The sequence below is a fragment of the Danio rerio genome, chromosome 16 (assembly GCF_049306965.1).
Source record: "Danio rerio strain Tuebingen ecotype United States chromosome 16, GRCz12tu, whole genome shotgun sequence".
In the NCBI taxonomy this organism is placed as follows: Eukaryota; Metazoa; Chordata; class Actinopteri; order Cypriniformes; family Danionidae; genus Danio; species Danio rerio.
Genome location: NC_133191.1, coordinates 11,593,084 through 11,608,122, shown reverse-complemented (window position 1 = coordinate 11,608,122; position 15,039 = coordinate 11,593,084). Strand labels below are relative to the sequence as shown.

At 37.3% G+C, this 15,039-nt stretch overlaps 1 protein-coding gene across 4 annotated transcripts in view; it reads right to left on the bottom strand.

Moving 5' to 3' along the window:
* Positions 1-879: 879 nt before the first annotated feature.
* Positions 880-15,039, bottom strand: part of znf574 (zinc finger protein 574) — a 49,877-nt gene continuing 35,717 nt past the window's right edge. For 3 of the 4 annotated variants that reach the window (XM_009292104.5, XM_073925381.1, XM_021466773.3), the window contains exons 6-7: positions 7,495-7,925; positions 880-4,147 (exon numbers count right to left, since the gene is read on the bottom strand). In XM_009292104.5, the coding sequence (XP_009290379.1) occupies positions 3,602-4,147; positions 7,495-7,925 (977 nt within the window). In that variant the 3' untranslated portion in view covers positions 880-3,601. 4 annotated transcript variants of the gene reach the window in all.

Below are 15,039 nucleotides of genomic sequence, written 5' to 3'. Positions count from 1 at the left end.
AGGAGTATTGAGAAAATCTATATCTAAAAATCTGAAGCAGTAGCTATAACATAATCAGGGTATCTTCCGCCTGTTCCATATCGGTCCAAACAAAAAAGAAAACTTGTTGGCTCAATTTTCGTTTTAGGGTAGGAAAATGGATAAACGATTTTAAAATTCATTATACACATGTAGGCGGTGCTGAAATGCCCCTTTTTCCTCTGATTGGTCCACCAAATCTGAGCTTGTGACGTCATCCTCAAAATAATAGGCGCATAGATTAAAAATAATAATCATAATAACAATAATATAAAGGGACTAAGCCAAAAAGAAATTAAAAATATTATTAATAAGCCAATAGATCACTGCCAAACCTCTTGCTGCTGTGCACCTGTTGCTGAGCAAAGACAACCATTTCAGAGCAGCACCTGGTTTACATGATTGATTCAGAGCCTAAATAATAATAATAATAATCAAATAATAATAATAATAATAATAATTAATATTGTTTACTTAGTGTTTTTTTTTAAATAGTTGTTTGCAGGACCAAAGAAAGAACACATTGGGTCCTGGGGCTATAACAGAGGGTACATTTTAATTGAATAACTTGAGTATATTAAGCATGAAATGAATTGTCATCTTATTATATAACTCTAAATGTAAAGTGTTTGTATGTGTGCAAAAGAAATCTAGTGTAATAATCTTGGTGTCAATTATTAAAATTTTCTGACATGGCACCTTTAATTCATTCAAAATGATCAGCAATTTTTTTCCCTGAGTGGCCAAAGCTTCATGCGCAGTCATCAGAGAGTTGACATGAACACTTTTACTCCCTCAGCGACTGTATTCCAGAATGCTGAAGTCAAAGTATCATGAAATGAAAATGCGACAGACCTCAAGTAGCTCAAGCTCATTTTATTAAAACGAAACACCACAAACTCTGGTCCGCTTTCTGCATTAAAGGCAGATAAAACACCCAAATTAAAAGACGACTGATGTAATTATAGTGTCAATTTTTAATGCAAAACCAGTATTGTTTTATTTTCTCCAGGATAAAGGTGCTGAGTTGTGGATATTCCTAAATCACAAAAGCAAAAGATATCCTAGTCAAAGAAGCGCCTTTCACAAATCCACAAATATAAATACACTTTTCTTAAAGGGATAGTTCACCCAAAAATTATAATGTACTTGCCGTTTACTCACACTCAAGCCCTTCCAAACATTTTCTGAAGAATGTTGGAAGCCACTGACATCCACTCTAGAAACAAATATGGAAGTCAAGGCTACCAACATCAAAATATCTTAAAATGAAATGAATCTTTAACAGGTTTGGAATCACTTGAGAGAGAGAGAGAGTAAAAAATAACAATTTTTTTTCTTTGTGAGAACCATCCTTTTAAAGAAACACTCCACTTTTTTTTGCAAACAGGCTCATTTTACAACTCCAATAGAGAGTTTCAATATTGAATCCATCCAGCTGATCTACAAGTCTGGCGGGAGCAATTTTAGCTTAGCTTAGCATAAATCATTAAATCAGATTGGACCATTAGCATCCCTCAAAAAAATGTAAAAATGAAAGTTTGAGTTTAAAGTTGGACTTCTGGAGTTACATCGGGTTCTAGGAATGACAGAAAAACTGCTATTTTCTCTCTAGGAAGGACTCTTATTCTGGCGTAATGATCAGGGAACTTTGCTGCCATACCATACCTAAACCAGGGGTAATGATATTACACTGCAGTGTTACCTTGTTACCTAAATGGGGACTCTTTTCAAGTGTAGAGTTATATCATTGCATCTGCTGCAGCCATGGTACGACAGAATAATAATAACGCTTATTAATTATGCGACATTAATAATTACGCTGACTGTTACCAAGCATGTAACGAGACAAAATAATTATGAAGGTTCTTCTTTTTGTTTTTCCTTGTATGTGTTTTGGTTTGGTTTACTTACTCAATTTATATGATGTTATTTCTTTATTTTGTATTGCTCTGCTTTTATTTCAATGCTCTTTATTCGATATTCATGTGCATTATTTGAAACAAGAAAAATCAATAAAACCAAATCATAAAAAAAAAAATTATGCTTATTACGCAAGAATGACAGCATACAGGGTGGGCCATTTACATGGATACACCTTAATAAAATGGGAATGGTTGGTGATATTAACGTCCTGTTTGTGGCACATTAGTATTTGTGAGGGGGCAAACTTTTTAAGATGGATGTGGGCATTTTGAAGTCGGCCATCTTGGATCCAACTTTTGTTTTTTAATAGGAAGACGGTCATTTGACACATCAAACTTATTGGGAGTTTCTCAAGAAAAACAACGGTGTGCTTGGTTTCAATGTAACTTTTCTTTCATGAGTTATTTACAAGTTTCTGACCTCTTAAAAAATGTGTTCAAAGTACTGCCCATTGTGTTGGAGAACCCTTTTCTCCCACTCTTCACGCACTAATAGCAACAGCGCAGGAGAAATGCCAGCACAGGCTTCCAGTATCCGTAATTTCAGGTGTTGGACATCTTGTATCTTCACACCATAGACAACATAGATAGTGGGGCCATTCCTCATCAATGGAAAACTCAAGGCTACTGGATAATTGAAATTGCTACAAGATGATGTGTTTCCCTATTTATGCACTGAAATTTTTCCAGCAAGATGGTTCTCCACCACATTTTGGGTGTCAGGTCTGAGCATTCCTAGATGAAAAGTGAATTGGTCATCGTGGGCCAGTTGAATGGCCCCCAGAGTCTCCCGATCTGACCCCATTAGACTTTTATCCTAGGGGTCATCTGAAGGCAATTGTCTATGGTGTGAAGATGCAAGATATGCAGCACCTGAAACTATGGATACTGGAAGCCTGTGCTGGCATTTCTCCTGCGCTGTTGCTATCAGTGTTTAAAGAGTGGGAAAAGAGGGTTGCATTGACAATCCAACACAATGAGCAGCACATTAAACACATTTTATAAGTGGTCAGAAACTTGTAAATAACTCATGAAAGAATAAAGTTACGGTAAAATCAAGCACATCATTGTTTTTCGTGTGAAATTCTCAATAAGTTTAATGTGTCAAATGACCCTCTTCCCATTGAAAAAAACAATCAAAGATGGCCGACTTCAAAATGGCCACCATGGTCAGTACCAATCTTGAAAAGTTTGCCCCCTCACATATACTAATGTGCCACAAACAGGATGTTAATATCACCAACCATTCCCATTTTATTAGGGTTTATCCATATAAATGGCCCACGTTGTAGTTCCTAGCAATATTGACCTAGAAAATCGCAAATGTTCATTGTCCATCTATCCTAGTACACAACATAACTACAGAATAGTCAAGCTTTATATAAGAAAACTATCAAAACTTTTGAAAATTTTGAATGACATGCTAACGGTCTAATCCGATTCAATGATTGATGCTAAGCTATGCTAAAAGATCTTCCACAACCTGAAGATTGGTTGAGTGGATTAAAAAATGGTCAAATTACAAGTAGGAGACTTAAAATAAGCCTATTTCCAAAAATAAAAGAGTAGTGTTCCTATAAGTCTGAACATCATATTCCTGAAATCTGCCTTTCAAAGAAATTGCAAACCAAAAAATTAATTTGACACCATGTTCATTTTCACACAGTCTCCTCTAAGATGACCTCAATAGTGTGAGGAACATCCTGACCTGCTACAACAGAGATGTTGGGCATATTCATGGAGGGCACAGAAATGGCTGGCACAGTGATGGTGGGCATACTCATATTGGGGTGCAGGAAAACCACAGATGAACCTCCCTCTTCTGTCACGAACATGCCCTCCTGGACCACGGGCATGACAGACGAGGAGGACGAGGGTGAAGACGATGCCGACTCCTGCACCAGGAGGATGGTCTGCACCGCGGCATCATCATCCATGACGTTCTGAGCGGTGGGGTCCACGGGGTCGTTGGCGTGAATGCGCATGTGCTTGTCGAGGTTTGGCCGTGAGCGGAAGGCGGTGGGACAGCGGGGGCAGACGTACGGCCTCTCGCCGCTGTGAACCCGCGCGTGCTCCGTCAGCCTCGCCGCCACGCTGAAGCTCTTCCCGCACACCCAGCAGGTGAAGGGCCGCTCGCCGCTGTGGATGCGCTCGTGGTCCTGCAAGTGTGGAAGCTGCCGGAAACGCTTGCCACACTGAGCACACTGAAACACAGAGAGAGGAACAGTGTTATTATCAGCAGTAGCAGGATAATAGAAAGACATGCTTTTAGCAATCTTTGGGATGAAAAACTGCAATAATTAGATGCTTTTTCATTTAAAAAGTGCCTTATTTCAAAACTTTCTTCGCCAACTAAAATATTTGTTAAGAATAAACTGATGCTGGCGAAGCAGTTGCGCAGTAGGTAGTGCTGCCGCCTCACAGCAAGAAGGTCGCTGGTTCGAGCCTCGGCTCAGTTGGAGTTTCTGTGTGGAGTTTGCATGTTCTCCCTGCCTTCGCGTGGGTTTCCTCCGGGTGCTTCGGTTTCCCCCACAGTCCAAAGACATGCAGTACAGGTGAATTGGGTAGGCTAAAATTGTCCATAGTGTATGAGTGTGTGTGTGAATGTGTGTGTGGATGTTTCCCAGAGATGGGTTGCGGCTGGAAGGGCATCCGCTGCGTAAAACCTTGCTAGATAAGTTGGCGGTGCATTCCGCTGTGGCAACCCCGGATTAATAAAGGGACTAAGCCGACAAGAAAATGAATGAATAAACTGATGCCAACAGAATGTTTGTGTACAGTTTTAAAAGAGAAATGCAGCAGTTTTAACAGCAGTTAGAATGAGAAACAGATCTCCATTCCTTTGGAATTCATTTTCTCAAAAAAAAAAAAAAAAAAACAAAGAAACGTATATTTTTGTGCTCAGTTTTATAACAGATTTACACAAATCTAATTCAATTCATACAACAATGTTTCCTCTTCATTTCTCTCCACTGATACACATATAAACTTTATTTGCTGTGGAAGTCACTTCATGAGCAAGTTGTGATGAAAAATGTTTTGTATATTCACACATTAAATACCTTGTCTCCTAGGGGTTTGAATTTTGAATTGAAATCTTTTATTTTTACACACACACACGCACACAAACACATAAAGTCAGAATTATTAGCCCCCCTTTGATTTATTTATTTTGTTTTTTATTTTTGAATTATTTCCCAAATGATGTTTAACAGAGCAAGGAAATTTTCAAAGTATGTCTGATAATATTTTTTCTTCTGGAGAAACTCTTGTTTAGTTTATTTCGGCTAGAAAGGAGAAATGTAAAATTTTTTAAAAGCCATTTTAAGGTCAATATTATTAGCCACTTTAAGCTAATTTTGTTTCCAATAGTCAACAGAACAAACCTGTTATACAATAACTTGCTGAACTACCCTAACTTGCCTAGTTAACCTAATTAACCTAGTTAAGCCTTTAAGCTGTATAGAAGTGTCTTAAAAAAATGTCTAGTAAAATATTATTTACTGTCATCATGACAAAGATAAAATAAATCAGTTATTAGAAATAAGTTATTAAAACTATTATGTTTAGAAATCTGTTGAAAGAATCTTCTCTCCGTTAAACAGAAATTTGCATGGGAAATAATTAACAGGGGGGCTAATAATTCTGACTTCAACTGTATATACACATCCAAATGGCTCTTTAAAAAAATGCCTTTGTTAAAAAAATCAGAAATGGTTCTTTGCTGAAAAAAGGTTCCCGACTCCTGGACTAGAGTAATAATTTCCTTTGAAACTATAATCATTTTCTTTAAAACAAAAACATGAAAGAAAAAAAACCTGACCACAAACTTTTGACCAATAGTGTGTATACATGTATGTGTGTGTTTTTTTATTTATTTTTTGTTTGTTTAAACTTGTGTATTTCTCTTATTTATGTACTTATTGGTTAATTGGGGTGATTATTGTTTGCAGGTGTGAGTTTGACTCTAACTGTGTATAAAATCACATACTTCTATACTATATATTAGGCTAAAAACAGTATGCGAGCCGAGTAGTATGTCCGAATAAATGGAATAAAAAAAAAACAGTATGTGAGAGACCTACTACTTACGGCGAGATTCTGAAGTGCGCATCGGATGGACGCTATGCTATCCCATGATGCACTGAGTGAGAATTTATGAATGGGAGTGAAGCGACGCAACTGACGCGGGTAATCACAGGATGATGACAAAATGGCGGATGTAACAGGTCAAAGTGTCTACTGAGTAGTAGGCGATTTCGTATGCAGCCTATATTTCTTGTATTGAGTTCTTTTGCATTTCCTGTGTAACCTGATGAAGACCTTGCAGGTTGAAGCAGTGTCCAATAAAATTTGTCTTTAAGAGTTAATGTGACAGTGTGCCGATTTTTTTTTTATTAACTTTTTCTATTGTGTTTGTGTTCATCCAGCCAGGGGCGGACTGGCCATCTGGCAATTCTGGCAAATGCCAGAAGGGCCGGATAATTTTTTAAATGTAGGCCGGTCAGCTATTTTTTTATTTCATTATTTTTTCATATGTATTGTCTTTTAAATGTAGGCAGCTTTTATCTTGTGCGAGATTTGAATATTATGAAGATGATGGTGATAATAGTAAGAATAATAGTAAATGTTAAGCATTGGCCCAATCAGCAACAACCGGCTGGTTTCGAGATGGGCGACCTAATCTGAGGTTACGCAGACGTAATCAAAATTTGGCAAGAATGTCAAACAAACAGTAAGTGCAACACAAGCTAATTGTCAGAGATGGACCATAAAAAGGGAAAGGCAGTCAAGTCAGACATTGCCAAATACATAAAATTAACTGAACTAGTCTCGAAATGGGGCAGTGCAGTGGCGCAGTAGGTAGTATTGTCGTCTCACAGCAAGAAAGTCGCTGGTTTGAGCCTCATCTGGGTCAGTTGGTGTTTCTGTGTGGAGTTTGCATGTTCGCGTGGGTTTCCTTCTGGTTTCCTTCACAAGTCACATGCTATAGGTGAATTGGGTAGGCCAATTGGGAATTGGGTAACCCAGTAATGGGTTGCAGCTTTTAGGGCATCCGCTGTATAAAACATATGCAAGATAAGTTGGCGATACCCAGATTAATAAAGGGACTAAGCCGAAAAGAAAATGAATGACATGATTGCATATATGAATGGGTTGTTTTTGTTTCAGTCACATACATTAAATGTTTAAATATCTCTTAAATAGGTACTGCTTATATAATTTTACCATCTGTACACCAATATAAGTAGTGAATGTGCGTGTCCTTGGGTGGGGCTGTTTCGGTGTGGTAATGTGGGCTGGTGTGGCTACAATGCCAGGGCTGATTTTTAGTCCCAGTCCGCCCCTGCATCCAGCAAAGATTTTCTTTAAGGTTTTCCTAGATGTGCACACACTGATGTTTTTCTCTCTATATTCTACATGTTTTGATGTCCATATATAAAGAAACACTATATAATTTGTATAAAATTATATGGCAAAACACAAATGAATAGTTAAAATAGCTCTTATTTGAGCCATCTGAGTTCCCTCTCTCCTGCAAGAAACATACCTCGAAGGGTCTTTCGTTGGTGTGTGTCCTCATGTGAACAGTGAAAGTTGAGGCATAGGCAAACTCCTTGCCGCAGAACTCGCAGGTGAAGCGGCGCGGGGCGTTTCTCTTGCCCAGGGCTCCGCAGCAGTGGGCGACCAGATGTTCCCCTAAAGCAGCACTAGAGGCGAAGCGGCGTCTGCAGGGGGCGAGCGGGCACCGCAGGGGTGTCTGACCCGTGTGGGAGAGACGGTGCAGGTCCAGTCCGTCCTGAGTCACGCAGCGGTGCCCACACATGTCACACTCCAGCTGACCTCCTACCTTGCCTCTTCCCTGCCCTTTATATTTGCGCTGTCCCGTCTGCTCCCCCGTGCAGCGCTGCAGGTGTGTGTCCAGCACTGTCTGATTCAGGAACTGAGAGCCGCAGTTTGGACACATCTTTGGTTCTTTGTCTGCAAACAAAGACAGACAGGTTGCAGGGGGTTGAGAGAGGGGTAAAACAGGTCACTTACTCCATGTTTCCATGTAAAATGGCCTTAACGCTAAAACTTCTAGGCTCTCTCTGGATTTACAGGCAGAACAAAATTGGGTTAATACATTTACATGTGTCATTATTACAAATATCAATGTTTATATTAATATTTGGCGATGCAGTGGCGCAGTAGGTAGTGCTGTCGCCTCACAGCAAGAAGGTTGCTGGTTCGAGCCTCGGCTCAGTTGGCATTTCTGTGTGGAGTTTGCATGTTCTCCCTGCGTTCACGTGGGTTTCCTCTGGGTGCTCCAGTTTCCCCCACAGTCGAGCTAAATTGTTCGTAGTGTATGTGTGTGTGTGTGTGTTTGAATGAGTGTGTGTGGATGTTTCCCAAAGATAGGTTGCGGCTGGAGGGGCATCTACTGCGTAAAAACGTCACGTCTGTAATTTGAGAATATTTTGGTTTTTAAGTCACAGACATCGAACAAAAACAGGTCATTTTTAAGAGTCGTCGCAGAATTGTTACTACATCATAAGAAGTAAAACCAGCACCTAAAAAGCACCACAGATGGCTATATGAGGGGTGGCTTGCAAAAAAGTCAACTGATGGTATTTTCAATAACACTTAATCCAGTAAATGTTGTAGTAAGTTAATATATTTTCAGTTTCTTTTTTTAACTAACACTTACTGCAGTAAGACGCTATGATACAGAATATTAAGCTGAATCTTGACTACAAAATTAAACCGCAATCTCAATATCTGTAAAAAAAAATCAATAAATAAAAAAGTTTTTAAAGCATCGCAATTAGATATTTTGCCTAAATCGCACAGCCCTATTGTTTACATAAAAATAAAAATTTGCCCACTATTAACTAAAGTCCAAGTGGTTCCGAATCTTTTTGAGTTTCTATCTTCTGTTAAACACAATATAATACATTTTGAAAAAAGCTGAAAACCTGTAACCTTTGACATCTACAGTAGGAAAAACAACTACTGTTGAATTCAACGGTTATGAGTTTCCAGCTTGCTCGCTTAACAGAAGAAAGAAACTCAAACAGGTTTGTGGAACAAGTGAAGTATGAGTTAGAGCTGCACGATTCTGGATAAAATGAGAATCGCAATTTATTTATTTTTTTTGCTTAAAATAAAGATCACGATTTTCTCACCATTCTGTAATGAATTTGAATAATGCTTAATATGAGTCGGCAATTATTATTGTTTTTTTCTCAAACATATGGTAAAACAACAGTAATAATATTATGTTTAGGTCTACTGGTGTCTATAAATAATTCTATTCTACTTATAATAATTCTGATGTTGAATTATGTTTAAGATATAGGCCTATGCTTTGCAATCTGTCATCGGCAACATTACTATACTATTAAATTCACTGGTAAAATCAGCATTATATAGGCTAGAGTAGGTATACTGACACTGTAAACATTTATTCTCATGCACAACTCTGTGTTCGCTATGAAAGAAAAAACATCAAATGCTTGTCGCAGTCATAACTCTAAAATGCGATATGATTATTTAAATGATGTGCACGATTTCGGTTTCATTTTCCCTGCTAAGTGCTGTTTATACTTCGCGTCACTCTGTGCCACAAACTGAATATTATTTACAACTTTATAACCTGTTACTCACAGCATATGCAGGTTCTGTTTACAAAAGGAGACGCACATGCGTCTACCATTAGGGCGCATGCCTGCACATTCAGCAGCTCACATAACATGTGATTTCAAATATAGAATCATATGAAAACAAAAATGACATTTTTAGGTGAATTAAAACAGTATGTAACTCTTTTAACATCATTTGGAGTTGTCCATGTCACAAAGCAATGTATGTGAAAGAATGAAAAGACTTTGCTTCTCTCCTGAACTTGAAAATATGATTGACAGAATCGTAGAAATGCTGGATTAAGATCGTCTAGGGCAGGGGTGGGCAAACTCGATCCTGGAGGGCCGGTGTCCTACACAGTTTAGCTCCAACACTAATCAAACACACCTGAACAAGCTAATCAGTGTCTTCAAGATCACTAGAAATCTATTGACCTTATTCTCCGCAGACGAGTGGGCGCTGCCATTTGAATCTTTTTGGCACGAGACTTCCTGTCACATTCACTTCGATTCATTTTTAGACATTAAAAACTGCTCGTTTCGCTGTTTGATGTTGCAAACTGATATTTTCTTATTATATTAGTCTACTTGGTCTGTATAGTCATGCAAACATTTGTTTGTAGAGCAATTAGTTTGACCGTTTTTTTGCCGTTTATTATTCCTTGTCATTTCTCCCATAGGTAACTGAAACGGAAGTTCTAAGACAATCGCGAAGCAGGCGCACTTCCGCATTTTAGAATAAGGTCAATAAGCAGGTGTGTTTGATTAGAGTTGCAGCTAAACTGTGCAGGACACCGGCCCTCCAAGACCGAGTTTGCCCACCCCTGGTCTAGGGGGACGAATCAAGATCACAATCTTTTTACGATTAATTGTGCAGCTCTAGTCTCTTAATATCAAGCTGAATCTGCGGCATGTCAAATTGAACTTTTGACATAATTGATCCATTGATAAAACACTTCATTCAACCAATTTTAAACAAAGATCATTATACAAACTGGTTTTTCCTAAAAATGTTTGCTAAAATTCTTTGGTGTGAATTCTGTAGACGCCTCAAATACTCAAAAATACAATTGAAGCATGTTTCATCTATGTATTCACAACCAATTCACACAATACAAAAATTGGAGAAAGATATGCCAACGGAACACTTAAAAGTCATACACTTTCTGAGTAAAGTTTTACTCTTATTTCTCATTTCTCCTTGACTAGAGGACAAGTTAAAAGTGGCCAACTTCCTCCACAATATATAATGCATCAAAAGTGCTTATCTTCAGATAGAGGAATGGAGAGACATGTAGAGCCTCTAGTCCTTGGCTTCTGATGTATCGGACATGAGAGATACTTATGTTTATCCGCACGTTCCCTCACAAACACTCCAGCAATAATACTTTCTTTGGCTTCTTATCGAGTGAGGAAAAACAAACATGTATTGTTTGCTCCTTATCTAAAAAAAGCTGCAGATGGGAGAGAGAGAGAGAGCACACAAAAAGACCTGCCTCTTTTACAGAGGACCATTCACAGCTGATAAACAGACATTTTCACAGAATGCACAGCGCATACGCACAAATAACACGCCGCTTTATGGGGTCACAGGTGATGTGATGTTTAGACGCAGAGCATTCAAACTGTCAGGCTGTGACTCAGCTTTACTGACCTTTACAGGCTTTTAAAAGCTTCAGCTCAACAACCCTGTGTCCTCGCTTGTTTACTCCTATCTACCGTTTTTCTACGCCCCATGATGCTTTGCAAGCATTATAGGGAATAACTTCCGTTGAAATGTAAATCATCAGTAAAGTTAAGTTCATCCATCACATGTCAAAAGTAAACTTATTAGAATTAACAAACTATAATGACTAGGGATGTACCGATATGGACTTTTTGGCCGGTATCGAAAACCGATAGCTCTTAAGATTTGGAGGCTGATAACTAACATTCTATCTAACATATCTATGATGATGAGGGATATGGTTACTTACTTGAGTTATTACACACAGCAATACCACATGAAGAAAGGACAAACTTTGAAGCAATAAACAATGCGAGTTAAGCTCCATTATAGTGCACTGGACAAGTCTGAACAAGTTTGACCCACGCATGCGTGAGGCAGGCAGTTCTACACATATACGTAATCTATCGGCTTATAGATATTGGCCTAATTTTGATATCAGACCTATAACAATAACAGAAAAAGTAGCATTATTGGCCGATATCAATATGGCCACCGATATATCGTGAATCCCTAATAATGACCATGAATTACCTCAAAAATGAAAGTCTTTCTGCAGAAATATTATGACTGTTATCTAAAAAAGATGCTTCTTTAAATGTTCTTTGCACATAGTACTAGTTCTATGTTATTTTTTCCAAAGAACCTCGAGGGTTCCCTCTCTAAGTCAATTAACTAAAATGCTGAATTTCCATCACATATGATAAATAGAAAACCAGACAACTCTTGAGGAGCTCCTCCAGAATTTAGCAATTCTGTGATTGTTGAATCGAATGCAAATAGTGCAATATTTAGAGAAGCTTGTTATAACCTTTGTGTACTGTTTACAAATGTACTACCCTTTTGTTGTTTGTGGCCGTTTTTTCCCTATTTGTTTTACATTGCAATGCCATGACAGCAAATCATCATGCATTCTTGATGGTTTTCCCAATAGGGAAGAGGTTGAAATTGATTCATCAAAACTTATATTGTCTCCAAAAATATAGCACTCATAGCAATGGACATAAAGGTGTCATAGAGGATTGTGAATACATTTTACAGGAACTTAGCCTTCCCTGCATCCTGTTGGGTGTGTATATATAATGTTTTTTTACTATAACAGAGCCTGCGAGATGTGAGACTAGGCAAACAACAACAACAAATTATTATTATTATTACTGTTATTAAATAATATTTATATTAATGAGTATAATATGAAAAATAATAATATTATTACAAATATAATTTTTTATACATCTAAACAAATATTAAAATATTTTAAAGGTTCCGTTTAGCAATATCAAAACATGGTTCTCTATGTAACCATTTTTCTATTAATTTTCTATTTAATACCAAAACAGCTAGGGCTAGGCGATTACTCGAAAAGCAACCAAAATCGACATTTAGAACCTATAATCCATCTAATTTTTCCTTGGTAATTTTTTCATTTATGTGCCCTATGTGTCACGTGACCCCGGCTCTGTTAAAGGCTGTGGCTGATTTCTACGTCTGCGCCCACTTTGCAGCCAAATCTGATCTTTAGTCAAGTAGGATGATGGACCCATTTTTGAGCCTTACTTTTCACTTCACTGACGATGATTATAAGCTGTGCCAGAGATGCCTTGAGACAACATATTTTGCATTACATTAAAGTTATTATTTATATTAAAATATTTGTTTACATAAGTTATGATAAGATAATAATTATTTACAGAATATGAAAAAGTTTTTTAATTTACAAGTCATACTGCTCATTTTCTACTTTTAATATGAAAAACACTGAAAATAATTGATTTTGTTTACAATGTTATTAATTTTCACATTTTAATAAGAAAAAAGGGACTGTTGGCCTTAGGCAATGTTTGTTTTCATTTCAGTTGTTCAACGTTGTGTAGTGGATATTGGATATTGCGTGTTTCCTTCAATTATTTTAAAATCAATATTGCACCCTTCATTAAGAAATCTCTGCAATATGTGAGCATATTTAATGTCAAAAACTTGTAAATAAAATAAATAAATAAATAAATAATCGTCCATGAATCTTAATCAAGTTAAAATGTTCAATTAATCTAGATGTCTATTTTAACTATTGTTAAAAGCCGAATAACATAATTTTCATGATAGCTAAAAATAAAAAGGCGTATGAGGTTTGGTTTAAAACAACATTACCATTCAAAAATATTTGTATCAGTTCTTTTTAAATGGAAGACCTCTATACTGTAAGTGAAACCCATCATTTGACAATAGTTAGTAGTGATGAGCAGAAAATGGTGGATATAAAAAAAAAAAGTCGTTGGCTGTTTCTAAATATGCCTTCTTCAGTGGTCTTGCGTCCTCGTGTTCTCGTGAAACGTCATCATCAGCTGCCTAAGTTCAGTTCCAATACTCAAGACCGCAAGTACGGAGGACGCGTGAAACTTCCCGGATGTGTTCTTGATATCGAGGACGCACCGATGCAGACTTGAGCACCGAACTCGCTCTGGAAGTCCCAGAAGTCATTGCGACTGGAGGCGCAGCATTTTATCTAGATTTATTATTAAAGTTCATAGATATGAATTATTTACCTCAGGAGTTTCCCTAAATGAAACGGTGAGAGTAAACATTACCATGGACATCTTAATAAAGGAATAAACACATTAAGGGTGTTTGTTTGCTGAAATTCGTATTAAAATCGGTTTTATTTATATTGTGCAACATATATTTATAATGTTTTATGCAAAGTATATATTTTGAAAAGGGGAAAAACAATAAATCCTTGTATGAGTGCTATAATGTTAAAATAATTTACCATTTAAAACACGTGAACGTCATGTGACCATCAGGAAGAACGCAGCATCTCATTTCTCAAAGGACGCGTTCTCTGCCTTCACGGTCTCCTGAGTTCGATCTTCCGAGGACACCTGGCAAGACCGGTCTCCACAAGAACGCAAGTCCGTTCTCTGCGTTCTTGGAATTGAGAAACAGCCTTTGGTTCCCTCTCAGTGTTGAGCTAAAGAGAGCAACAGCTGCAGCTACTGAGGGACTGATCCGTTTAAGACGCTCTGATCAGAGGTGATAGTGATCAGCTGCTGATCTTATCAATACACACACACAAACCATCCTGATCAATGTGACCTCTGACCCCATTTATTTACTCGGAAGCGATCAATAAAGGCTCATTCATGTGACAGGTCTGTCAAAGAGCTTATGTGTGTGTGCGTGCATGTGTGTGTGGTTAGATATACAAACAGAGTTGTGGAGAATAGAGACTGACCACTTAATAAAGTGAGTTTGTGAGTGTATTAGGGATATCCATTGTAAATGACTGGTGTTAGCAGATAATACATATTGAATACCAATTACAAAACGGAGCTTTGGAATTCTGTAAATTGTCTGTATATAATAGAAATGATCACAGTGCTGTTCTAATCTTCCATTATATTTTATATTATTGTTTCTTTTAGTAGGTATGACTGAGTTAAAAGTGATTATTTATAATTATATAAAGGTCTGATCAGTTTTCTTCCACCTTTCAAATAAAATATATATATTTTTAAATCATTAATTCAGAAAATAATTACTGATCAAAATATTAATGTAATTAATAATCATAAGTATTACACAAAATGTGTTGTTTTTTTTAATTATATCTGTGTGTTAACGTAATATTAAAATAATAATAATAATAATAATAACAACAACAATAACGTGTAGGGATGCTCCGATTGATCAGCCAAAGATCGGTATCGGCCGATAATCACATTTCATGACTCATGAAATGATCTCT